Source organism: Botrytis porri, assembly GCF_014898465.1.
Source record: "Botrytis porri strain MUCL 3234 chromosome Unknown BPOR_001, whole genome shotgun sequence".
In the NCBI taxonomy this organism is placed as follows: domain Eukaryota; kingdom Fungi; phylum Ascomycota; class Leotiomycetes; order Helotiales; family Sclerotiniaceae; genus Botrytis; species Botrytis porri.
This window is the reverse complement of record NW_024066075.1, coordinates 4,042,788-4,069,299: the sequence shown is the minus strand read 5'-3', so window position 1 is coordinate 4,069,299 and position 26,512 is coordinate 4,042,788. Positions and strand designations below refer to the sequence as shown.

The 26,512-nt window shown below is 32.6% G+C and overlaps 6 protein-coding genes across 6 annotated transcripts; 2 read left to right on the top strand and 4 right to left on the bottom strand.

Moving 5' to 3' along the window:
• Nucleotides 1-8,226: 8,226 nt before the first annotated feature.
• EAF01_001074 (uncharacterized protein) lies at nucleotides 8,227-9,815 on the top strand (the record flags this gene model as incomplete). Its single annotated transcript, XM_038909324.1, has 5 exons — nucleotides 8,227-8,284; nucleotides 8,355-8,571; nucleotides 8,634-8,686; nucleotides 8,868-9,137; nucleotides 9,238-9,815. 5 exons carry the CDS (start codon nucleotides 8,227-8,229, stop codon nucleotides 9,813-9,815), a joined length of 1,176 nt encoding a protein of 391 aa, XP_038776230.1.
• A 1,288-nt stretch (nucleotides 9,816-11,103) lies between these two features.
• Nucleotides 11,104-13,351, top strand: EAF01_001073 (uncharacterized protein; the record flags this gene model as incomplete). Its single annotated transcript, XM_038909323.1, is given in 9 exon segments — nucleotides 11,104-11,114; nucleotides 11,173-11,282; nucleotides 11,341-11,484; nucleotides 11,600-11,660; nucleotides 11,678-11,701; nucleotides 11,768-12,473; nucleotides 12,517-12,652; nucleotides 12,663-12,703; nucleotides 12,812-13,351. 9 exon segments carry the CDS (start codon nucleotides 11,104-11,106, stop codon nucleotides 13,349-13,351), a joined length of 1,773 nt encoding a protein of 590 aa, XP_038776229.1.
• A 1,166-nt stretch (nucleotides 13,352-14,517) lies between these two features.
• Nucleotides 14,518-16,217, bottom strand: EAF01_001072 (uncharacterized protein; the record flags this gene model as incomplete). The annotated part of the gene is made up of 5 exons (XM_038909322.1): nucleotides 14,518-14,858; nucleotides 14,918-15,654; nucleotides 15,703-15,886; nucleotides 15,941-16,076; nucleotides 16,146-16,217. The coding sequence occupies 5 exons, from the start codon at nucleotides 16,215-16,217 to the stop codon at nucleotides 14,518-14,520; spliced, it is 1,470 nt and encodes a 489-aa protein (XP_038776228.1).
• A 512-nt stretch (nucleotides 16,218-16,729) lies between these two features.
• On the bottom strand, nucleotides 16,730-17,514 carry EAF01_001071 (uncharacterized protein; the record flags this gene model as incomplete). The annotated part of the gene is made up of 3 exons (XM_038909321.1): nucleotides 16,730-16,970; nucleotides 17,021-17,205; nucleotides 17,257-17,514. The coding sequence occupies 3 exons, from the start codon at nucleotides 17,512-17,514 to the stop codon at nucleotides 16,730-16,732; spliced, it is 684 nt and encodes a 227-aa protein (XP_038776227.1).
• A 4,770-nt stretch (nucleotides 17,515-22,284) lies between these two features.
• EAF01_001070 (uncharacterized protein) lies at nucleotides 22,285-22,749 on the bottom strand (the record flags this gene model as incomplete). The annotated part of the gene is made up of 1 exon (XM_038909320.1): nucleotides 22,285-22,749. One exon carries the CDS (start codon nucleotides 22,747-22,749, stop codon nucleotides 22,285-22,287), a length of 465 nt encoding a protein of 154 aa, XP_038776226.1.
• A 2,032-nt stretch (nucleotides 22,750-24,781) lies between these two features.
• EAF01_001069 (uncharacterized protein) lies at nucleotides 24,782-26,107 on the bottom strand (the record flags this gene model as incomplete). Its single annotated transcript, XM_038909319.1, has 1 exon — nucleotides 24,782-26,107. The coding sequence occupies one exon, from the start codon at nucleotides 26,105-26,107 to the stop codon at nucleotides 24,782-24,784; it is 1,326 nt and encodes a 441-aa protein (XP_038776225.1).
• Nucleotides 26,108-26,512: the final 405 nt, after the last annotated feature.

Genomic DNA, 26,512 nt, shown 5'->3' with positions numbered 1-26,512 from the left:
TTATACTTTATAAGAATTTGTTAAATATATAGCCTAATTGAAGTGAATTTGTTATAAGATTGTTATTATTATTAAAGTATTTGAGGACCTTCTTTTATAAAACCTGAATCTTTTTAGTAATGTTTTTAGTTATTATGTTATTAATAATTAAAAATGATGCTCTAAGGTTGACAGTGAGCTTATACTAATTAATTACTTTATATAAATCTTTATTATAGTTTATCCTATCAATAATCTCATGTTAATACTAACATTTCACTTTTTTAATTATAATTATTAATCCTCACTATTAATGTTCTATCTGATTGATATTCTTAATTTTAACTATTCTATAGTTTTAATATACTATTCTATATTTACTTGTTTATCAAAGGGTAGAATAATTGAAAATGTCTTTTTTCTTTTTTGTTAAATAAATTACTAATTTAAATAAAGAATTTAGTATTTCTACTAATTTATTAATCTATTTGACAGATATATTAATTAAACTTGGAAAATAAGGAACTTTATTTTTTATAACCCCCTAAAAAATTGAAAAGTCTTTTTTATTAATTATATAATTAAGAAACTTAATAATAAATAAAATAAGATTCAGGATTATAATTACCTATATTTCATAATTGAAATTGCTTTTCAAATTATTATTAATAATAATATTAATAAAAAAAATATTAGAAAAGATTAGATTAATTATGTGATTTACTTTATGAATAAGGATTTCTAAAGTCCCAATAAAATTTATTCTACTTGAAAGAGATTATTTTATAAGGAGAGCTCCTTGACTGGCCAAAGCTATACCAGGTTTAAATAGATTATATTTAGCATTAAAATTATTACTTATTATTATACAATTAAGAAGCGTTATAAAGACTATTAAACTCATTATTTCCCTAATATTTAACTATTAATATATATTAATAATTTATACTCTATTTACTTTTATCCAAAGAAAATCTTAATATAATTGAATATATTTGTATTAAATATATAGTTATTTACTTTTATACATATATATTATTATTCTTAATCTTTCCCTTTTCTTTTCGAGATTGTCCAGATTATCCTAGTTATCTATTAATATAAAAAGGTTATATCCCGAATAATTTTAAATCCAAATTCTAAAATATATAAAGGGTTCTTATATATATAGAATCTTTAAATTTTATTCGTATATTATTTATAATATTATAATATATACTCCTATCTTCTTCTGTATGTTTACCTAGTCAATCTATATGAATTGGACCATAATCATCTAATAACTAGCGCTATAATACTAAGAGGAGTGATTATTTATTTAAATTAATATTAATATTTATATTAATATACTATGATAATATAACATTAAAAAGTATTTTTTTATTTAAACTGCTCTTATTTAAACATTTCCTTTTGGAATGGTAGAGAATTTCAGATGAGCTACTAGTTAAAGAGATATTCTGAGGAGTATGTTAAGAGCTGCCCAGGTTTTTATATATAGTAATGTATTCCCTGCGAATAAAAAGGGATATTTCTATTACTATACTTTAAAAAATTATTATAATTGGAATAGCTGTCTTATTAGCTAATGCTTTAGCAGTTAGATGAGTTTTTCGGCTATGTTTTTTAATCTTATAGACCTCGGATTTCGTGAGGTGTACGATTTTCTTATTGATTTAGCGCGGCATCGCAGGACAGCAATTCCTGCTGCTAGTAGATTGGTAACCGATTTCCCTACTATATGCACGACCCTACTATATGCACGTTTTTATTATTTATATAAAATATTGAATTAAATTGAATTAAAAATTAAAAAAGCAATATTATAATTTGAAATTTAAATTTGAAATAATTGAAATAAATTGGTTTAATATTTTGAAATAAAAAATTTAAAAACCTCAAAAATTATAGTAATAATAATAATAAATAAGACATCAAATTTTTATAGAAAAAATATTTATTTATTAATATATTTTATAATATAATTAAAAATATGAGTTTTATTTAATGAGATTATAAAACTATATATATTATAATATAAAATATTTGAAAAAAAACTAAAGCTTTTATCGAAAATTTGAAATTATATTGATATTAAATTCTAATATCTTTTGTAGAAAATATTTTAAAGATTAATTATTAGTAAAATAATAAATTTATAATATTTTATTTCATTTTTAAGTTATATAATATTAATAATCTTTAAAAAAAATATAAATATATTAAAATCTATTATTCATTAATATTATATCTAAATAGAGATTTATAAATATAATTAATAATTTGATTTAATTTAATAATAAATATAATATAAAAATTTATTAGTTTTTTTAAGAAATTTTAATTTTAAACATTTTTATTATAAAGATTTTAATCAATTATTAAAGAATAAAACTATATTGATTAAATCTTAATTTAATAAAAAAATTAAATTTTGAAAATTTGATTATTAATTAACATTAAATCAATTTTTATTTTAAAAAATTATTTTAAAAAATAAATTAATAATATTTCGAATTACAAAAAACTTATTTCTAAAGAATTTTATTTTAAAATAAAAGTTATATAATTCAATTCTCATTACATATAATAAAATTAAAATTTAAATAATTTTAAAAATAAAATTTCAAAAATAAAAGATTTTTTTAAATAATTTCCCTTAATAAATTAAAAATTTATATATTTTAATATCTAACATAATTCCTTTTCCAAAAATATAATTTTTAAATCTTCAATATTAGATATAAAATTTAAATTCATTTTAAAATATATTTTCAACTTTCTCAAAATAACTATAAATAATTCAAAAAATCTAATAATCCATATTAAATTTAATTCTTTTTACTTTTTTGATTTTTTTGATTTTTTTATAATATTATTGATATCAAAAAATCTATAAAAATCTATTATAATTTTAAAAATAGATTATAATATATTATTTATTAAGAAATTATATATCAAAATTCTATATTCTCTTTATTCAATTATTCAATCAATTCTCAATTTAATAATTTGAAATTCTTATAAATCTAAATTAATAATATTAATTAACCATAGAATTGAATTTTATATTATTATAATGATTTTTAAATTTTAAATTGATTTTTATTTTGATATAAAAAAGCGTGCATATAGTAGGGTCGTACACGTAGTAGGGAAATCGGTTATACACTCTGGTTTTCCGGGGTTTGACCGATCTCTATTTATTAGCCTGCCCTTATATGTATGTAGTTATATTCATAAATACACTCAAGTTTTTCAGGATTTTTGTGATATTTATATAGATGTGGTTTAGATTATTGTTATTCTTATTTTTAACTAAAGATTATATTATATTTTATAATAACTTAGTTTTAATATTGTTTATTACTATATTATATATTTCTTTATTGAAGACTGCTTTCTTTAATATACTATTGGCTTTAAATTAGTAAAATATTACTTCAAATATTTTATAGATCTTATGTTTAAATTGCATTTATTTATTAAGAATATTAAGTTGAACTATAATAGAGAATCTTTTTATTATTAGTAGGCTTGATGTAGCAGTTCTTGTAGCTTCTATACTATAGATACTTATACTATTATAATTGAATAGTAAGAGTGAGGGTAATAATTAATCGTAGGTGAACTAGAGATTGGTTGCGATTAATGCTCTTATAGGGATAGTCTTTATAGTGTTTACATTGTTGGCGACGACTATAGTTATATCTGATATTAAAGCTTATATAGTTGAAAGGTGCGGTTTAGTACAATTTAAGCTTGTAGATATATGATTGTATGTTTGCTTGATTATAAGTTTATAGTATATTTATTTTGAAAGATTAAGAAAAAAGAAAACTTCTTATAAATAGATATTTAAAAGAATACTCTTAAAACTATAAGAATTATTTATACTACTCTAAACTCACTATATACTATATCTCTATATCTATTAAAAAAAAAATTATTTTTTATTTTTTATATAGATTTAAATTCAAAACTTTCAAAAAGATATATAGTTTTCTTTTAATAATTGTTATTAAAAAATTATTAAAGATTTTATAAAAGTCCTAAATTTATATATAATTCCTATAAAATAGTTTATTAGTATATAGCCTACTTTCACTTCAATTTATACCTTTCTTTTTCAATATATATTTTATTAATAATTCATTATGAATTCGAATAATTAAGAAGCTTATATATTCCTTATTATTGAAGCTATTTAGAAAAATAAGAAACAAAGTATTTAAAAGATTACTAATATATATAATATTCTATATATAATATTCTATATATAATATTCTATATATAATATTCTATATATAATATTCTATATATAATATTCTATATATAATATTCTATATATAATATTCTATATATAATATTATAATATAGAATTAATAATTTTATCTTTTGTATAGAATATCAATATAAATCTTATAATCTTTCAAAATTAAAAGAGAATATTATTAACGAATATATACTCAATATAGATTTGAGAGGTTTTTTATTTAAACTTAGAAATATAGAAGATATAGTAAATTATATTCTCGAATTAAAAAATATAAAGAATATTGAAAAGCTTTAAACATATCAATTCATAAAATATTGAATTAAATTAAAGATATATTTTAATTATATTTATAACTTTCAAAAAGTTTTTTATAAGGATTTTAAGCTTATTAAAGAATAGTTTCGATTAATTATGAATATGTAAGCGAAATATAGTATTTTGAATGGAGATTTCTATAATTTCGATAAAATAGGCTTTATAATAAGGATTATATATATAGTAATAATTATTATTAATATTAAAAGATATAATAAAAGCAAATTAGTATAGCTAGGTAATCGAGAATGGGTTATAATAACAATATATAGAAATAAAGAGGGTGAAACTATCCCCTCATTTTTAGTAATTTAAGAATAAGTTTATCTCTCTAATTGATATACTGAAATAAATCTTTTTATAAAATAAACTATTAAATCTATATTTAATAAGTAAACAAATAATAAGACAGATTTAGAATAATTGAAATATTTTAATAAGTATATTAAAAATCAAAAAAAAGATAAATATCGAATATTAATACTAGATGGATATGAAAGCTATAAATCGATAGCTTTTCAAGTATATTATTGTTGGTATCACCATGGGGATGGTGAAGTCAATATAGTACTATGGTTCACACTGTTGTTATATTGCTTGAGGTTCTAAAAGCTAGGGCTACGAAACGTATTGCTGTAGTGTCGGAAGACGTGTTACGGAGGTACCCGCACCGCAACATGGATTATAAGATAAACCTAAGGCCTTGGTGTTGGAACCTACGAAAACAGCACTGTAGGGACAGTTGGATTAAAGGGTAACGAAAGATAGCGGTAACCGAATCAATAAGCAATGATTAAAAGATAGGTACCTATCTTTTGTTGGCACCTATCCTACAGTAGGCACAGGAGGGATAGCGGTTACAGGTTATCTAGTAAGCACAGGTTAGATAAGCAGTAGTATCATATAGGTCACGGGGCAGGTGTCACGTGATGGATAGACAGGATAGGCAAGCTATCCAGGCTATCCGTGGATAGACAGGATAGACAGTCTACCCAAGCTATCCAGACGAGAACGAAGGTCTATATAAGGGAATGGGTTTCATTACAATGTAGAGCTTCGTGCTCAAGATCAATCATTAGTTTCATACTATAGTTACGAGAATTGCAACCAGTTACAACCTTATTGAATTCCTACTTGAAGTCTAGTCTAAACCACCTCGAGAGATCTCTAGACACTTCCACGTGACCCTAGAGGCAGCTCCCGTAACAAGACGCTAGCGTAGTCACATGATCCCTGTCCCAACAATTATAAAGAGAATGATATTATATATTTATGTTTATTATTATATTCAAGTTATTTAACTCAATTATTTAATATTAGTTGTTTTAGTAATCTAAAACGTTTATATAATAATCAAATTGATAGATTTATTAAAATATATATTAATTATATTTTAAAGATTGAATTCTTTATAGCTTTTAAAACTATATATAAAGAATTAATTATCTTTCAGAATATGAAATCAAAATTTCAAGGAATAGATTTAATCCTATTTAATCTTGAAGTTATACTTTTGAAATTAGATATTCGAATTTATATATTTACCCCCCTCTTTTTTGATTTAAATTAATGAATCTTTCAAACTCTTTATAATTTAATCAAAGCTTTTTCTTAATTAATATTAATTAAATCTTGAATAACTTGTTATTAATTAAGCTCCCTTATATTTATATTCGAAACTATATTAACTTTAATTAAGAGTATAGAAAGATTAGCTTATAAAAATATACTTTTAAATATAGAAAATTATATATTTCGAATAGCAAATGAAGTATTAAGTAAGTATTAATATATATAAAAAACTTAATTATATTAAGAAAGAGTATCTATTGAATAAGAGATTTTTAATATGTTATTTTAATAAAAGGTTAATATTTAGATTTAATATAATGAATATTAAAAAGGGAGGAATTTTAATAAGGAAATATTTTTTAATTGATGTTATAGTAAATATAAAAAGATAGGATATAATATAAGAACCTATTAAAATAATATATTAGATTTTAAATTATTAGATTTTTAATAGTTTTAATTAATTGATTCAATTATTATTAAATAATATAAATTTGAAAGTATAAATTGAGGTGAAAGTAGGTCATATATTGATATGGGCTATATGCTGATAAACTACGTTATAAATAAAAAAATCAATATTTTGAAGCTTTAGATCTCAATATAGAAAAATTCTAAAAATCTAAAAATTTCAGAATCAATTCAAAACAATTTGAATTATATATATACAAATTTTTAATAAATTCTATTTATAAATAAGAAAGTTAAAAATTTCATTTTTAATATAAAAAGTAACTCAAAAGTAACCCAAAAGAAAAATGACTCGAAAGTAGAGTACTCGACTTATTAGATAACTGAGATAAGGATTTCTTATTATATAAGATTAAACTTATTATGTTCATTTCAGCTTTTTAATATTAGAAAAACAATTCCTTATTATATATATAAACTAATAGAATATAATTAATTCAATCTCAATTAATCTTTATAATATCAATAAGAATATATTGAATTTAATATACAACTTTAAAGAAATTAATAAAATGAAAAAAGAACATATAGGATTATTAATAAGAGCTTAGAAAATCAATTAATATAATTCTTTTTGAATTATCTTAAAATTAGAATTTATAGTTAATCTAGTAATATTAAAAAAGGAAGAGATTTTATATTAAAACTAATTTCTATAACTTTACTAATTAGAATATGATTAAATTTAATACGAACTCTAAGTTTTATAATAATTGAAAAGTAATTACTTTAATCAAATCCTTAAGTTTTGATTATTAATAATATCACGTGGCTTATCATCGAATGAGTCATATTATTAAGTAGGACACTTTAATATACATCAAAATTAGCCTTTTTTAATATGTATATCTTAATAACTAATTAATATTTTTTGAAAAAGAAAAAAGATTTATTAATAAGAAGAAATCTCTTATAAAGGTATTCAGGCTGTATATGAAAATTTCTATTATATTCTATAAAAGTAGGAATTATTATAATTTTCGTTGTAGAAAAAATTATTTCTATAATAACTACTATTTTAATTCAAATTTTTATTAATTAATTAAATATTTATAAGATTTATATATTCAAACTTTGAAAATTTATATTATTAAATGAATAAGGTATATAGTTATATGTAAACGAATTTTATATATATTTTAAAGCAATCTACTTAATAATAAAATTCACTCGATAATAAACTACGTTATAGTTTTTTTTTTTTTTTTTCTAGGATTATATATTAAATCAAATAGTTTCTTAATATTATAAATACACTATTAAATTCTAAATGCGTTTTTAGCTCCAATAGATTTTTAGTATATTAATAAAATCGTTCAAATCGGCCTCGGTAATTACCGCTGTGTTTTCAATCGATTGAGCTTGGGTTTTATTTTTAGAATGCGAGTGTCACGTGTTTTCGAATTTATGAGCAGACTTTACTTACCTCCTCCCACTCGTGCCACCATACCCACGTCGCTCCACCGATTTGGATGGAATCTTGAGCCACAAGACAATGCAACATCAAGACGCGAATAACTTCTTTTCCTCTTCATTATTATCACCATAACCACTTTGTCTCATCGCCGTTCATCCTACAGGATTCTACTCCCATGCATCAGCAAACAGCAATGGATTATCAATCCATACATGGCCCTGGAAGATCCAATTTCTCTTCATCTTCCCCACGTAAAGACTCATTTCATCACAATTCCTGACGCCACAGCACAACACAAGTGATAGGCTGACACCTTCTAAGATCGCATGCCTACAGTTTCCGCCGCCCAAGCTTTGCAAGATTTAGAATCATCACCAACGCGTTGCATTCCTACCGGTCTGGCGAATTTGGATTTAGCTCTCCAAAATAAAGATCCATTGCAAGTATCCGCAAGTGCGGATCAAATCCATGGAGGTATTCCACGAGGAAAAGTGACGGAAATTTATGGTCCACCTGGTGTTGGCAAAACTACTCTGGGGTAATGGAACATACTCAAGTGGTCGTATATCTGACTATGTATGCTAATTTTATGTAATGTAGTATGCATTTGGCAGCCAGAGTTTTACATCAGAATGAAAATGTTGTTTGGGTAGGTAAGTCGTCTTTCATCGATTGGGTATTTCTTTTGTAAGCATTTGTTTTTTGTCTACCATCTTGTATTTCAAAGCTCTCTAGATTTCCATTTCAGAAATATGCCGAGTATTGATAATCGCTACCATGTATGCCACTTTTGATATCAGAGACCCCAAAAATCTACTCTACTAACATTCCCAGACGCATCACATCCATTATCAGGTCCTAGATTCAGTCAAATTCTCCAAAATTTTCCATCTCCAGAACCTCTCAACGATGACACCCTTCTAAGCAACTTTAATCATTTTACAACGCCAACATTGTCTCATCTTCTTGCCTTACTTACTCACACCACACAAAACTTCCCCCCTGAAGATACTAGTCTGATCATCATTGATTCATTTTCTACTCTAATCGACAGTGCATTTCCCCGCAATGCTGACTCTACATCGACTCCTAAAAAGCTAGGAGGTATGTGACGATTCAAACATGCTCACATCATCACATGTCTACCAGCTGCATCCATCTCATCATCTCACATTGCCGTTTATCGCCAAACTAACGTTGGTAGTTCCCAACCCCTCTTCGCGCAAATTTCCCCTTCTTCAATATCTCATCAACGCCCTCCAAAAACTTTCTACCACTCGCAATATCGCCATATTAATCCTCACTCAATGCGTAACCAAAATGCGACCCGGTCTCGCCGCAGCCTTGATACCATCAATCTCGGCTACTGCATGGGAACAAGGCTTTGCATGTCGAGTGGCTTTATTCAGAGATTGGGGGTGGGACGATGATGAAGGAAATAAAGTAGATGGTGTACGGTTTGCACAAGTCATTAAAGTGGATGGTACGACTTTATTAGAGGGAAGAGGAATATTTGCTGCTTTTGTCATTGGAAAGGTGGGTATCTCCTCCATTACACCTAATCGAGGATCTCCATTACTAGCTAGACCCGCACCCGTCGTCGCTCTCCCTGCTCAAAAACGTAAAAGAGCCGAGTTCGAGATTCCGGACAGTGAAGATGATGAAGATTATGGATGGGCGGAAGAAGATGAAGAGTTGCCACCAATGCCTCCTCAGTGGCAGGGGAGCGAGGATATATTAGCACCGCCCCAGGGAGATAGCGAAGATGAGCTAGCTCTCTAGATGTCGCTCGGTCCACCATCATTTTCTGAGAGATACAAGGATACTGCTATCATCCAAAGTACATCTTAACACTCATACGCATCCAATCATACATACAGTTAAAACTTTCAAATGTTTTGGGTCGTCGATTTCACTTTGTATATTAGGACTTGAAGCTCGTCCATCAATTCGAACTTACGAACACCTCATTGGTATTTGTGGTATCATTTCAGATACAGTCTGTATAAATCAAACTTCTCTTTGTGCTCATTATTGCCACCCATTACTTCCTTCTTCTCAGAAACCCAGCATTTAACCTCCAAGTTTGATGCAATATGAGTATGATTTATCAACTAGTTCCGAATCGTCTAATATTTTACCAATATTATACGACCTCTTTATTTCTCGCTTGACCTCTATCCTCGAATTTCCCACATGATATCTTGTGGTATTAATCCCCACACCCATCGTCTATCCTACAGCTTATTCAAGTTCTAAAGTGTACTTTCCAAGATATAGGTCTGCCGGGCTGTGGACTCACCAAGCTACTTGAATGGTTGCATGTGGGAATAATTCCGCGATGTATCTGTATGATGTCGATCAAATTTTGGCGAGGCTGCTTACAATCTTACTTTGACTGCATCTACGATTCACTTGCCGTTTTTTTTACCGGGAAGTCGTTGAGCCCACTATCCAGCCCACAATCGAGAGTCAATTATTCACTAGTAACAATCATAGGGACCCCGCACAAATTGGCATGAGCGAATTCACGGATGTTAAAATTGAGCACTACGTGAAGTACGTGTAGTTTCAATATATCAGAAGGATGAAATTGCAATGCGGGGTATCATTATGCTCGCTTAGATGCTACTGACACTCGCACATGGCATGAAAAGGAATGGTTCACCATCGATTAATCACCCTTATAATACTTTCTTATCCTGCGACGACTTTACATGTGTCTTGTACAACTACACACGGCCCTTCCAAGTTGCATTCGTTTTTACACCAAACTCTGCCATTGAGCTTCAAGCTTCGTCCTTCACTTGAACTAGATTCGAACCTCACATCTACCATCATAAGATAGGCGATTCTATCAAGTTTAGTATTCAACTTGGTTCGTCCTGTCATTGCTTCTCCTATTCCTACTGATCCTATACCATACAAGAGATATGCCGGAGGATATGGCTACTCAAAATCTCAAGTACGAGGTGCAGATGTAGAAATTGTCTCTTTTCTAGAAAAATGACGGTCGGCATTAGATCTCGCATCTTTCCCCTTAGCCGTTCATCTACCACCGAATTCTGTTATGTTGCAAGTGTAAGTTATTGTTATGACTTCCCAACAAGCAAGCTCATGCTGATATCAAGTCTTCCAGTGCAGTAAAGGAAGGCCACACCTGGCGAGGGAGGAAGAATCACAGGATCCATCAAGGCGACTTGTGTAGAATGTTTCACCACCGGCAATGCACTCGTTATAACCACCGGAGTGGAAACGAACTAATCCATCTTATAAAACTTTCTACATTTCCTGACAAACCCCACAGAAATAATCGTTGATGCACTTGATCTGAATCTAAGACTCGGTTTCCAGTGGGTTAACGGGACATTTCGAGTAATATATTGCGTTTGCTGTAGCAGGAACTTATACCGTTCCTATATATACATCAGAGAGTCTTCTTGGTATACAGGTATGTACAACCACATGTTCGTGCTCACACCGTCCTTGCTGACATGCTAATGGGATTTAGCTTAATGACAAAGACTCGATTAGATTGATATTTAAAATTAAATTAATATTTTCAGTAAGTGGACCTTTGAATGTCATTACTGGGTTTGAAGTAGAGTTCCCAGATGATCCTTTATCGTTTTGAATCCACTTAGTAGAGAACTTGTGGAGGAGATCCTGTATGTAAATCCTGTTTCCATCCAACCTCTATATATACGTTTCTCGGCAAAACTAACACAATCCAGGAAAGGAATCAAAGCGAAATCCTTACCGACGAAATTCAAATCCGGAGCTGGATGCTTCAACGTAGCCCTTCGATTAAAATTAAAAGCTGGTACCTCTGTTGAAGTTTTCTATTTCGGCTTCAAATTCGAGGCTGCCGCATACATTGACGCTCCTCTATACAAGGCTTGCATTACTTGCCAGCCAGACCAATCATGTTCCCTTCATCTTACAGAAATTTTTATTATTGACGTTGTTGTCTATGCTGAAGCAGCCAAAGCAATCGAGTTTCTAACATGGGTAGCTGGGCCTACTGTGGTGTCGACTATGTTCGTTGCGCAGTTGCCTTCGACTTGCTTCATCGGTACTACTTCTTCAACTCAGTACAGTCTTGCACCTTCGATGACAAGCAATCCTATTACTCCAAAACCAGAAATCGAGACGATATTGAGTCAGAATACATCCGAGATCCCTTCCACAACTATCCCGTCATGCTCAACAAATTCTACAACCTCATGTGCCTCTACTGAAGAGACGAGAAGCAGAACAGTATCATTCCTCACCAATTCGAGCAATTCCACATCACAACGGGACATTCATGTGGTTCCGATGTCGCGGCCGCAGCGACAGGTAGACCCAGCGGAACAATTCCAGTGCCTTCAACAGTACTTTCTTCAAATTCAACTAGTGCTCTCGTTTCGCATACCCGTCCCCCTCAAACATATAGTAGTGAGAACGAGTCATCTCCTGTCGCTGCTGTGCAGAAACCCAGTTCCTCCGATCCACTATCACGAATGGGGCGCCATTCCCAATAGCCAATACCGCTTTTACCCTCATCGTACCAACCGAGAGCGAGAAGCATGATAATACAACATCTATCATAAACGATCTTCCTACTATCACAAACAGTTCTGCAAGTACTTATACCATCTACATTTGTGCAAAGGAAGCCATCTGGTGTCCATCAACCCTACTCTTTCCACCGATTCTAACAAAGACCATTGCCAAATGCATAGCCACCAGCTCCTCATTTAGCTCCCCACGAAGAGCCTCCTTCATTCCCACAGTATCAGATCAACAATCCCCCATCTCTATCTCTCTCCATCCTCCCACTCCACTCCCCACCACTGAATCCTCCCAGATCACCAGTCTTCATTCACCCGTCGGCACCAATACCCCCACCCATCAGCATCATCAACAATGCAACCTTCATCGCTTGCCCCACCCCTATTATCGAACGAATGGAAACCACCATCATCTTTTCTACAATCGGCATCTCCATCGCCGCATATTCGCCTGCCGTCCCCCAAGTCATCAACGGTAGCACCTGGTATGTACCAGGACAAAATCTATGGAACCCTCCCGGAGCGATCACCTCTAGTGTGACAACTGGAGGACCCGGAGGGACAGGAGGTTACCTTAGCGTAGCTGATGACACCCTTTCTAGGAGAACCGAAACCGGTATGATTGCAACAGGTCTGAGTCGTGATAAGATCAGAAGAAAAATTCCACTAAAAATAAGAGAGACAAGATCTACAACGGGTAGAAGATGGACCACTAGTAGTACTAACGCGACTGTGTCGAGCATTGGAAGAGATAGTGGATAGGCAGAAAACACAGGACATTGGAGATGAAACAAAAACCCATGATGAACAAATCTGACGCCTGTTCCATAGGAAAATTTTGGTATCTTCCTTGGTAGTATTACTACATCGATAGCGGTGATCATATCTGAATACTATCTAGACAACGAAGGTGTTCAAAAACGTCAAAATCTGAGCTGCGGTGAGTATGATGAATTTCTATACTCATTGATGTATGTTCAATTCCCAATTAATTTTCACAAAACATGATATGATACGATTTGCCGCCAATGATAATCTGCATTCGTGTACGTCTTCCGGCCCCTCCACCATGATCGAGACAGGTAAATAAGAGTGGTAGCACCCCAAGCGGGTACAACAGATGCTGCACTATAAGCAGCAATCTCCCTTCAACCCATGCCAATGATTTAGACTTTGATACCGCCTAGGCAGTTAGCGACCATGCTTTCGACTTCATCTAGAACACAGTTTCGTCCTGCAATCTTCGAAAACTTTTGAATCCGAACTTGCGGCCACAGAAGAAGGTGCTAGCCTGAATAGGCATATTATGTATTATAAGCTCGACGCCAGGGCCCTAAGGGGTATGGCTGGTCCAATGGTAACCATGTCCATTCTTTATAAAATCCATTCTTCTGCCACAAGACGTCTGTTTGAGTAGCAAGTCCCCCGGTTGGTTGTACTCCACTGCTTAGCTAAGAGAACTTCAACGTTGAGGAGGCTAGCATCTGGCAAGTTTGCATTTTCTTTCTTAGAAATTTTACGGGGGGTCTCATTCGTGGATTCAATTGAGTGATTCTAATTGTCTAAGATATTGAATTCGCTTTGTTTGTCAGGTAACCTTGTCCAGATTCGTAAAAAATAATCTATCACGAAGAAACATGAGATATCATTCAAAACACAGTTGATCATTACACCTTCATCCAAGTCCATTTAGTGTCGGAAATCTACAATAATTACACAGAAGTAATGTCATCTAAATTGTGGGACAAAAGTAGTACATAAGAGAAGAAATGAATTATCCTCACCGATTACTACGAGAATAAGCCTTTTACGCCCTCTGCGATCTTCGAGTCTGTTTTTCACAGTTCTCACTTCTCAATCTTGCCATCACAGTTTCACATACTGCTCATACAAACGCCAAACTCCTGTCTATCACCCATCACCTTTATTCAGCCGTTCAAATAGCTTCTGATGGCACCTTGCAGTTTGCTTGCACCCTCCCCAAGGACTTGTGTTAAGTTATCCAAATCATCCCCGGCTGTGACACCAAATTTCCTCACAAAGTCCTTTGCAGCGGTCTCGAGATCACCATAATCTTCTCCGCCCTCTTCTTCCTCAGGTCTTCCAAAATAAGCATTGGATGAGATAGATGTGGCTCCTTCGAAACCTTGTAGGCGAGTTTTGGCTTCTGATTGTGCGCTCGGATCAAATGACCCCTTGCCGAAAAACTCATCCGACGAAATGCCTTTTTGGCTGCCGAACTTTTGACGAGCGTATTTCTCATCATCATCTGTAGAAATGTTAGCTTTGAGATTTGGGAGGTGGTGACTGCTGAATGCAATCTCTCACCTTCTTTTGTGGCCTTGATAGGCCCAACTGAGCCAAAACCGCCCATCTTCTTCTGTGCAGTAGCTGCAGGTTTTGAGCCTCCAATCTGTCCAAATCCAAGTCTTCCCATTCCCATTCCGAGTCTTTCAACCTCACCATTTGACCGCTCTCGGCTGTGACCAGAACCGTATCCTGCCCTTCCTGGGCTCACAGGTGTTGGTGCGGCAATGCTCGAAAGATCAGCTGCCTTGGCAGTTGACTTCTTTGTCGCAGCTTCTTCGGCCTCAGGGTCATAGCCTAATTTCTCAATTCTCTCGGCTTCTTCCTTTGCCTTGCGCTCGGCGGCATCAAAATCAATTACATCGCCAGTAACCTTCTTTGCACCCAGCTTGGTTTTCTTGGCGCCGAGGACATTTGCTTTTCTTGGTCCGGTCCCTGTTGTAGCGCTTTTTCGCAACGCAGCAGACGATGTGATACGGCTAGCCGTAGGCGCTGCAGCTGTCCCTTCTGTTTTTCCTAGTGGTGATGTTGCTCTTGCGATTCCGTTACCAGCAGCATTGGCACCGGCATTGAGGAATGGGGAAGGTGTTCGTCCAACAACAGGTGGTGTAGCAGTTCGAGAAATTGGGGGTGTTGGTCGCTTGATCGAAGGCTTATCCCAGGAAGAAAAGAAGTCATCATCAGGTTCGCCGGCAGGTGTAGAAGTTCCATCAGCGGCATCAGTCGCCGCATCGGTAATAACGACCTCGTTCGGGTATCTGTACATCAATCAGCATCAACATCTATTATCCGCAGAAATGGCATACTCTGTAGCATCCTTGGCAGCACGTCTCTTCAATTCTTCCTTATATTTCGTGGCAGCGTTCGACTGGTACTTCGTTTTGGGGTCCTTGCTATTGAGTGCTGCAGTACCTCCATTTGATTGAAAGTATTTCGTGGCAGATTCGTTACCACCAACTTTCATAACTCGGAGTTGATCCCATTGCCATTCTGGTCACATTGTTAGCCCCTCGGGTCCTTTCCACGGTCGTGCCCTATACGTACGATCAAGGTTTGTCGATCGCACAAAGGAGATGTGAACACCCAAGTTGCGATGATTCGATGAACAATCAAGGCAGAGGTAGATTCCAAAAGGCACAGACGTCCATGTTGGATTCTTTGCCCCACAATCAAAACAAATCTATTGCGCGAAAGCATATCAGCATATGCATCATGATTGCATTTGTCCAGAGAAGTTTGTCTTGCGTACCCTATTTGCTGGCTTTGTCTTTAACTTCTCGAAGAGCTTTTGGGATTGCGCCTTCGAAGCAAGAGCTGCCATATTTGATAGCCTTCGAATATGTGTAGATGTTACTATCTCTGACGCGAAGTCGTTGGAGTTGTATAGAAATAAGAGACCCCTATTGTAATCGGATTCAAATTATTGTTGTAGTCGAGGGGATGGCCAGATTGCCATGGCGTTCGCAAATCGATTAAGGTTAAAATCCGCTAAGCTTAATTTGGTAAGGCGGTGAGAGATCGGAATACAGGCATATATTAGGTAATGAAGGGTTTTAGCGTCGAGGGTCACTCTTCACGGAGTACAAGCTTGAAAGTCTAGATGATGATGGACTAATAATATATGAAATTGAAGGTATTCAGAATTGCTGTTGAAAACCCCCTCCTTCCAGCCCAATACCGTTTTGAGTGTCCCAGTTTGAAGCGAATATTTAAATCATTATTGAATAACCCTTTATAATGTTCTTCCCAGTTGTTTAAAAGATGAGTGTCAAACATCAATTCATCGCAGCCCAACAACGTTTTGAATGTCCCACTTTGAACCGGACATCCATATCATCGCCAAATAACCCCCAAGAATCTATTTTTCCCCGGACCATTATTTGTGGCATTTGCGTTCTCAAGGTAGATTCTCTGATGCCCTTTCACGTCCAAGAATAAGTACTTGTATACAAATTCGCTCTCAGACGGTCGTCTGACCATATGTAGGTGCACCACACCTTGATTGAGCGGACCCTCGACGTTAAAATGCATAACCAGATGTTCCACCCCTCTACGATCCTTCGAAATGTTGGATCTTTATAAAGTCAGTACAATTCGGGCGCAGATTTAGTATAAGATACATACGCAATCGGCCCAGCTCTTGCCCATTTGCTCGCTGTTGGCTCACCATATGCTCTTATCTTCTTTCCATCCCCCAGTATTTCTATGCACCGCGGGTCCTTCTTGACTTGATCGGCGGCCCTGTTGAATTGGTTGGTTTTACTCTCGGGCGCAAATACTTCTGTGTAGAGAAGATAGATGACTCCTCCCTGTATTGAAATTCAGTGGTGGATTGTGTGAAAACATTGCCATTTACATACCGTCAATGCTGTGCCGACGAGGACAGTACCAAGATTAAAAGTTTGTTGCGTTGTTCTGGCAACCTTTTCCCGCCGCGATAAGTCGCGCCAAGGAACTCTGCCATCATCGTTGAAGGTGGTAACAGCCTTTCTTTTTGATTGCGACGAGGCACTTGTAGTACCTAAACCTGTATGTGTTGCGTAGAGTCGTGACAGGAGGAGTGGACGCAAAGATGGAGGCAGACTGAGCAGAGGTGCTGCTTTGATTGAAGGAAGCATGGTTGGTTTGAGGTGGTTGAGCAATCAATATGAGACAAGAATGAAAGCCTTGTGTAGAGTATGTGTTGTTGTTGTTGGGAAGAAATTAAATTGCTGAAAGGTACATATACCTACGCAGCATGAATTATTTTGAAGCTTCGAGCTATTGTGGGGTAGTTGGGATCAGGGATTATACTCAATTTCATAAGTAGCTTTTCAAATATAATTCGCTGATCTACTCTTTAACTGAATTCAATAAAAAAATAAAACTAACTTCTAAAGGGGTATTTTCGAAATCGTAGGAATTATCAATTCTTATAAAAGATTTATTTCTATTTTTATTACTTTTTTTTAATAAAAACTTACAATTATTATATAGATTCAAGTTTAAAGCTTTAAAAATATAAATAGTTTTCTTTTGATAATTGTTATTGAAAAGATATTAAAGGTTTTAAGAAATTTTTTAATTTGTATGTAATTCTCATATAAATTCACAAATCAATATTTTAAAGCTTTAGACTTCTATTTAAAAAATTCTAGTCTAAATTTCTAGTATATTATTAATATCAATATAAAGATTTATTATATTAAATTTATAAAATTATTTTTTACTTTAATCTAGATATTACTAAGTCGAAAAAGAGCTGTTTAATATAAAAGAATAATTCAAAACAGGAGTTACTAGAAAGTAGGAGATTCGAATTATATAACTAATCTTTATTTATAAAATTTAATTTCAATTAATATAATTCAGAATTTAGTAGAAACTAGATAAATAATAAAATCAACTATTCTTTATTATATATAGTTCAAATCGAAACTCTGTAAAGAAAGTTATTATAAATTGAAATATCGAAATATATTATTCAACTGTTTTTAATAAGATATAAAAAAGATACATTTTAAAAACTAGTTAGAAAACTAAGTAGTCATAGGAGTATTCTACTAATCTATATTTCTTTAATAATAGATACTTTTAATTTAATAAAAACTTTTCATTAAATAATTCAACTTCATAACTAGTCGTCGGGGAAAATCAATTTTCAGACTACGAATTCGTAGAATTCTACTTTTCTTATTAATTATTATATGATTATAAAACTCTACGAATTCGTAGAATTTAAATTGTTTTTCCCCAACGACTAGTACTAGTACTAATACAAATTCTTATTCTATTACGAATTCGAATTCTAATACTAATTCTAACTTTAATTATATATAGTAGTAATAGTAAATTTATAATCGATTCGATCTATCTAGCTATGCTAAGATTATACGATGTGCTTATATATAATTCTAATTGAATAAGATAGATGGGAAAAAGAAATAAAAACCTATCTTTTTTTGAACTTTCTTATTAAGATTTATAAATAACTTTTTAAGTAATTCTTTTAAGTCTTTCAAGTTATTTATATTATAGATCTATTATATTCAAAAACCTTCTTTCTATTAAATCTTTCAATATACTTATAGAAATTCTATATTTTTTATTTTGTTATAATAATCTTTTTCTTTTTATTTAACTTTTTTTAAAATATTATAAAAGCTATAATTAGTTATAATATTATATCTTTTTTAAAGAATTATCTTCACCCTTTAATACTTTAAATCCTTTAAAAATCCTATTATAATCTTTAATCTATTACTTATAAGTCTTATATTCATCTTCTTTTATAATATATTAATAACATATAATTTCTTTTTAAAATCTAATATCTTCTATTCCCTTTCCTCCCGTCGAATTACCTTATCAATATAGAATACAATATATTAAAGCCTATTAAACTATTCTATTAATATAAAAGATAAGATTATATTATTGAACTAGATGATTGAATAAGATCGAAATAATAAATATAATAATGTCGAAATATTATTACTTTAATAATATATATTCTATATTGAAGAATTTTTTTTAATTATAATTAGTAATATATTGTTTACTATACAAGGTAATATTGAAATTAGTATTTTATAATAATATCATATACTAATATGAAATATTATATATTTAAATAAATATATTATAAATGTTTTTCGAAAGATTTGGCTTTTCTTTTTATTTGTATAGAATAGCTATAAATATATTAATAGAATATTAAATATTATATTAATATATTTCTTATAAGATATTTCTTAAAAAAAAGTAAGGCTTTTTGAAAAGTTTTTATCTTTCATTTTTCTATACCTAAGAACTTTCTTCTTTGTAATTGAAATCCTCCTGTAAAATCTCCGAGTATTAAAAAGCTTGAATTATTATAAAAATTTATAATTTAATCTTTTTTATTAATTATATTCAATATAGTAAATCTATTATTAATAATGTTAATATTAATAATTCAAATATAAATATACTAGACCTCTCTTTTCAATATTGATGATAATATCTCTTCAATCTAGATAGGTATTAATTCAGTAATTTTAAAAGAGGGTAGAGAGTAAGATTCTGATTTGAATGTAGTAAAGATTAATAGGTTTTTCCAAGAAAATCTTTCCTTAGTTTTTTCGTGTTTTTCTAATTATATATATATACATTGATAATATAGTATAATATATAATATATCTATGAGCTAGTTCTTAAATCTTTAATCCTTACTATACTCAAATTTAATTAATAAATTTATTCTTATTATTCTTATTATTTTTTAGTTTCATTTTCCTCTTTTTTTAAAAATTTAATAGATTTAATAGATTTAATAGATTTAATAGATTTAATAGATTTAATAGATTTAATAGATTTAATAGATTTAATAGATTTAATAGATTTAATAGATTTAATAGATTATATTTAATAGTTTAAGTTGAATAGACTTTTTCAGGTATACATATAAAATGTATGAGTAAAATGAGTTACATTCATCTATCTAATTGTTTCTTTATTTAAAGGAAAAATACTATTCTATAAGTATACTATCTGAATAAATAATATTATAGATATTATCACTACTAAATGTTATATTAAATATAATATTATATATAATAATAATGATTACATATTATATGTTTCAATAGTTTAATAGTTTAATAGTCTAGTTTAATAAAATATTGAAATAATAGAATAATAGAATAATAGAATAATAGAATAATAGAATACTAGAGTAGTAATATTATAACTCTTTTCTTTATTCTTTTTTATATATTCTTTTATAGTATTATTAATTCGAGAAGGATACGAAAGACGTAGCACCCACGGTATTCGTAGGTCCTAAATGTCTATATTATATTCTGTCTAAAGAGCTAGCTAAGTATTGGAAGTTATAGGCCTTATATAGACGCTATAAGAAGAGTTAGTCTCTTCTGCTTTCGCTTAGGGCTATTATATTTTGCATTCGCTTACAACTATAATATAGTAGCTAATGAATCAAAGCTAATTACTAAATCCTAATGATTAATATTCATATAAGCATCTATTAGTTTAATTTACATATAGATTCTAATTTAAATACTAATATTGAAAAAAGTTTAAGACAAATATACCTCAGACTATAATTATTGAAATAGAAAAAGATATTTGTTATTATTATACTACTTAATATTATATATATAAATTTTACATACCTTTCTAAATAATATACTCTTTAGCTCTCTTTTTATAGAGTTAGCTTTAATATATCATATAAAGTTAATTAAGACTAACATCGATTATATATAACTATATAGATCTTTTTTTATTTCTATTTAATTATAAGTTATTAGATATAGATCATTTGTATTATATAACCTCAAATCGTATACTTTATTACTATATTATTCAGACATCTATTAGAATAGAAAAAGATGTTTAGTATTATATATATGACTTCCAATAATAAAATTCCTACTTATAAATGAACTTTCAAATGTATTTTCAAATGTATTTCAAGTATTATTTACTTAATACTCTTAATTTAATTAATTAATTTTATCATTATCATAAAGTCTATTCTAAAAGTATTCATATTATTATAAAGCCTTTAACGATTTTAATTAAATCACGTCTTCTTTTTCAATTATTTTATTAATTCATTTAAGAGTTATTTATTAAATTAAGATAATATTTTAGACTTTTATCGACTTTCCTTTCTTTATTTCGATCGAAATAATCCTACTCTAATATTAATAGTCTTTATAATTAATTAAAAGAGGTTTTATAAGTGTATAAAATACGAAAATAGCCTGTTATATATATATATATAATCATATAATATAATTAGAGTATGGTTTTCCTTAAATTACTTTTACAAATTCATAAATATAATCAATGTTCTTTAGATTCTCAGTTATATATCTTATATTCCTATGAGAAAAATAACTAGTAGTTACATTATTTAATTAAAAGTTCTTATCAAATGAAAAGTTTCTAGTATTAAAAGAATATAGGTTAGTAGGATATCTATAATCATAGCGTAAAGGGAATAAGGATTGTATTATATATGATAATAGTTATACCATCCCTGCACCACAGAATCTGGCATACAACGTTCGGATGCAACCATTCAATTATTCAGATAGGAATGCTACGACCTGAATGCCAATGTATCAAATTCAGACTTTTACAGTGATTCAATCTGGTGTGCCTCGTTTTCAAGGTTTATCTGGCCACATCTACCCGTCAAGCCATTTCGCCTCCTATCCAGATTGCCGCGCAAGATTACAACCTTATTTGAAACATCGCTCACTGATATTATACCTAGGTAGCTGATCTCTCCTGTCTTGGTCGTTCCAAATTTGTATGATTAATTCATCATCAATTTCTATAGCTAGTATTAGTTAATATCTCTATATATAATAGCCGGGGACACTAGCTCACGTTTAATATCTGCAATCTGGCTTAATACAATCATCTCCTGCATCCCAACAATGTGTAGGCCCGTAGGTGAAAAACCAGGATCTGTTGTAACACCCTGCCTTATCATGCCATCCTTGATCGATCTCTTTTTGCGTGATGCATGGGCGAGTCTTGGGGTATGGGCATGGACGTGGTGTAACCTTGGGCTTTACTTTTTCTTTCTTTCTTTGCCAGGGCCAGGGTTTCTCATATATGGGGACTACTTTTTCGCGTTCTTTAACCTCTTGGGATTTGCTAGCCTCACCGCGTTTGGTCTTCGTCGGGGAGGAAGAGGAGGGGAGTACGATAAATGGTGGGTGGATTTCGGGAGTGGTCATGTTGAATGGGACCAGATCTCCGTCTGTAGTAGACGTTTCTGGAATCACCACTGCTGTACTCAGGTTGAAGAAGGTGATGAGAGCGAAGACACAGGCATTCGAAACCTTCATTTTGATAATGTCTTCATGAAGATGTTGAGTGAATCGACTTTTGTAGATGTTTTGCGTTCGACTTGTATGTCGATGACTTTGATTGTGGGATGTGAAGTGAAGAAAACGATCTTTATATAGAGAAGAAAATGAGGAGAAAGGCACTAAGTGAGGACGGATAGACTACCTAGTAGTTTTTGCACTTCATGATAAACTTTTTCACTCTGATCTTTCACTCATCCTCGATAAGTGGGTCAAAAATAGACAAAAAATCTACATTTGTCATATCTGTCAATAAGTATTGATAAATAATGTCACGCGAGGCCAACTTCAAGAGGCAGATCACTGTACTAGACTCACCCGATTTAATTAGGGGCACGTTGGTGACAGACCGTTGGATTTTGACGCGAAGCTAGTGAGAATGACTCAAACTTCAGACTTGGAAAAGTTAGCGAGCGAGCAAGGTGTCATTACATCATAGTTCAACTTCATACCCTAAGATCGTCATTGATAGTTGATTTACAATCTTTATCCCTCTGGTACTAGCTTGCCAGTATTCCTTGAAATTACGTTTCGATTTTCTCTCAAATCTATGTGTCGATTTCGTAATTAATACTTGACAATCGAGCTTTGTTTCCTCTTCTTCGGAGCATTATCTTTATCCCTCCAGACCCTAAATTCAAGATTACAGCAACTGAATCCTGAGCTATTGACTAATAAAAACCCGATGCCGCCAATGAAGGGCGTTGTGTGAGAAAAGACTACCAAGTCCTTTACTTGCTTAGCGCAAAACCGAAAAAGGAAATTCATAAAAATGAACTATCCAAGAAGGAACCCGAGTAAAAGAACGCAGATCCTGTGATTGGCCATACTATCATTCTTCTTTGGGTATTCGTGACAAACATGTGTGAAGTTAACAATATCAACGAACAAGGAGCTCAAATACCCAGGATGCATTCGAGTATCAGGAAGAAGTAATCTTGGGTAACATCGTTTTCAAAGATGACTTGTTTGGGGTTTGGAATGGAGCTCTTAATAATTGTACTGAATTCATAACATGGACTCGCGAACGGAGGGAAATAATAATCTGATAAGGTTGTATTAGTGTGAAGTGGAGGTCTGACTACAGATTTGTTGAGAAATGAAACAAAATCTACAAAAGGATAAATCTGGACACGGACGGATTGTACAAAGATATTTCGGACACCTCAATGGCTTGTAATGCTCATGTAGAAAAATGGTTGCGTGGACAGATATTTACTGGATCAGTTGCAGAGAGAAAGAAATCTTCATGGGCGGCGTGGGAAAATCCACGAATGGCCAAGATGAAAGGAGCACAAAGCAAAGTAAAGATGGCGGACAAAAAGGAAGAAGAACAAGGGCATATGAAAGAAATGCATAGACTGGGAGCCAGATCCGGAGACTCTTGTAAACTATACTGCATTTACCTACTACGATTTGTTGCATTGTTGTCATATTCCATAGACATATTCGGGGAAAATGTGGGATTCTAGGAGGCAGATTCATGTGCCAGTACACGAGTGATACCTGCCATACGGGAATTCATGTTTTCCGAGGATCACTCGGATAGTCTCTCATAGATCCGTGATTTGTATGCCTGAATGACAATGTCACATTCGTAAGGGAGAAGATACCTCAACACTTAAATAATGCACTAGCTCAGATGATCTTACCTACCTGCGCGTTTCACAATCAAGATCAAGATCGTGCAAAGTCAAAATGTTATGCATATTGATGTAGATTACAAAAAGCAAGCGGGGTATGAGCTGTACACATTACTTTGAAACCTGAGTGTGCAGATCTCGACCTTCCTTTCCAGTATAATTTTTACTTTGCTATACACTAAATCATTTCGGATCATCTTTTACTTTCAAAGCGCAACCTGCCTTCAAGGTGCTGTATCCTTCTTGTACACAACTCTGCCCTAGATTATTCGACTCTGTCGCTACAGACGTGAAGACGACCTTGTATTCCAAGGGAAATTAGATTTTTGTGCCTAATATTATGTGAAGAAAAGACTGAACATTCCTTGCTACACCCCTTGTGCTACATTATCCCCCGCAACTGTAATCCGCCGCTCCTTCCTATGCGTAAAATATGCTGGGGGTGGATTTGGACCATAGTCCAAATAGATATGTAAGAGGTAATCGAGACTGTCTGTCCGTAATCTCGACTCGAAGATACATGGCACTGAATATCTATGACATATTGGATAAACGAAATAAGCAGCAGATTTATCGGACATGATGTGAAAATTCGGAACCTTTCGTCGATCTCGCCGATCTTCAAATTGAGGGTATCTATGCGTTTGGAGACTACCATGATTGTTCTCTGGTGGAGCCTGATTAGGTCGGTCTCCATCGCGTATTGATATATAATGCTCCCTTACCGCCTGTGGCTTGGCAGCAAGGCCTCTTCCTGTGTGTGTAAATATTGGTATTACCACACAATGCTCGCGATATTTTTGAAGAATAATATATTTACGTTCTTTCGAGAATACAGGTCCAAAGACTGTGTCAGTTCGGTATCTATCATTTTGTTCCGGGATTGTTCTGGCAAAGTCGGGATAGTGTTCTACTGCACATATTACGTCCCCGTGATGGTAAGCATTTGGCGTATGTACCGATCCGTACCGTTCCATCCTTTTATATGGCGCTGTTTGCATTATTGCTTCGTTGTATAATGGAGGTGGTTTACATTCGGGCTGTTTGTCTCCCGCGGCTTCATAAAGCTTCTTATCAAGCTTCGGCTTCTCTACGCCGTCTACTGTGATGGTGGTAGGAACTGGGTCGTACCAAAATGGGTTGTCTAGCATTGCTTTCCCATGTTCCCAAGGTTCGTGAGGAAATCGAGGGAGTTCATGACCTTCATATGGAAGTTCCATCCTAGGATCAGGCAAAGGAACAAGCTGCCCAGAGGCTGGTAAAGGTGCTGTTGCGGTTACCCCAGGCTGGCCAGAGGGCGGTCTTGATGAAACAGAACTTGCACCCAATGGTACCCCTGGCTGAAATACGGGCGCTGTTCCTTTTAACGGAGCCGATTGACCTAGGCCCTGTGATGTCGGCATGACCGCGGACGGGGCCAGAGCTCCAGCTGCAGGCCTATGTGCTAATGACACATTACCCGTAACTGTTCCAGCATTGCCACGGCCCCGAGCTGACTCGTCGCCTCTACCCTTTGGAACAGCCAGTGAACCTCTCGCTGCCCCGCTAGGTACACGAGTCACCCCTTTTCCTCTCCCAGAGGCACTACCTTTCAATCCTAACTCATTACCCCTTGCAGAGCCACCGCGACCCCAAGCCGCTGGCGCACCTCCCCGCCCACCGCCGTTTCCCTGTGTGTCTCCTTGGTGAGCCATTTTGAAGATTTTAATTCTCTTTGGAAACAGTTATTATTAGGGATACGCTTGACATAATTGCCAGTCCGTGATACAATGTGTTTTTGATAGAGCATGGCAGTGAACAAATAATAGGCTAGAATTCTTTGTCACTACAGTTCCGTTTTCGGCTTTCGGTACGGCGTAGTTGTCTTCAGTGAATAAAGAAAATTGTATTGACCTAAGAGATTCGCCGTATGATCCATTATTTTGAAATAGCAAGTCCAAGGTTATTTAAACTTCAAGAATGTAGGATCAACGAACTTTTTGCAACGATATTTAACAACTTACAACTTGCCAACAAGTTTTCCCATTTCCGAGACCAGTCCGGCTTAAGGTTGCGCTCATTCAAAAGTGTCCGACCTGCTTTCATCACAAACCAAAGAA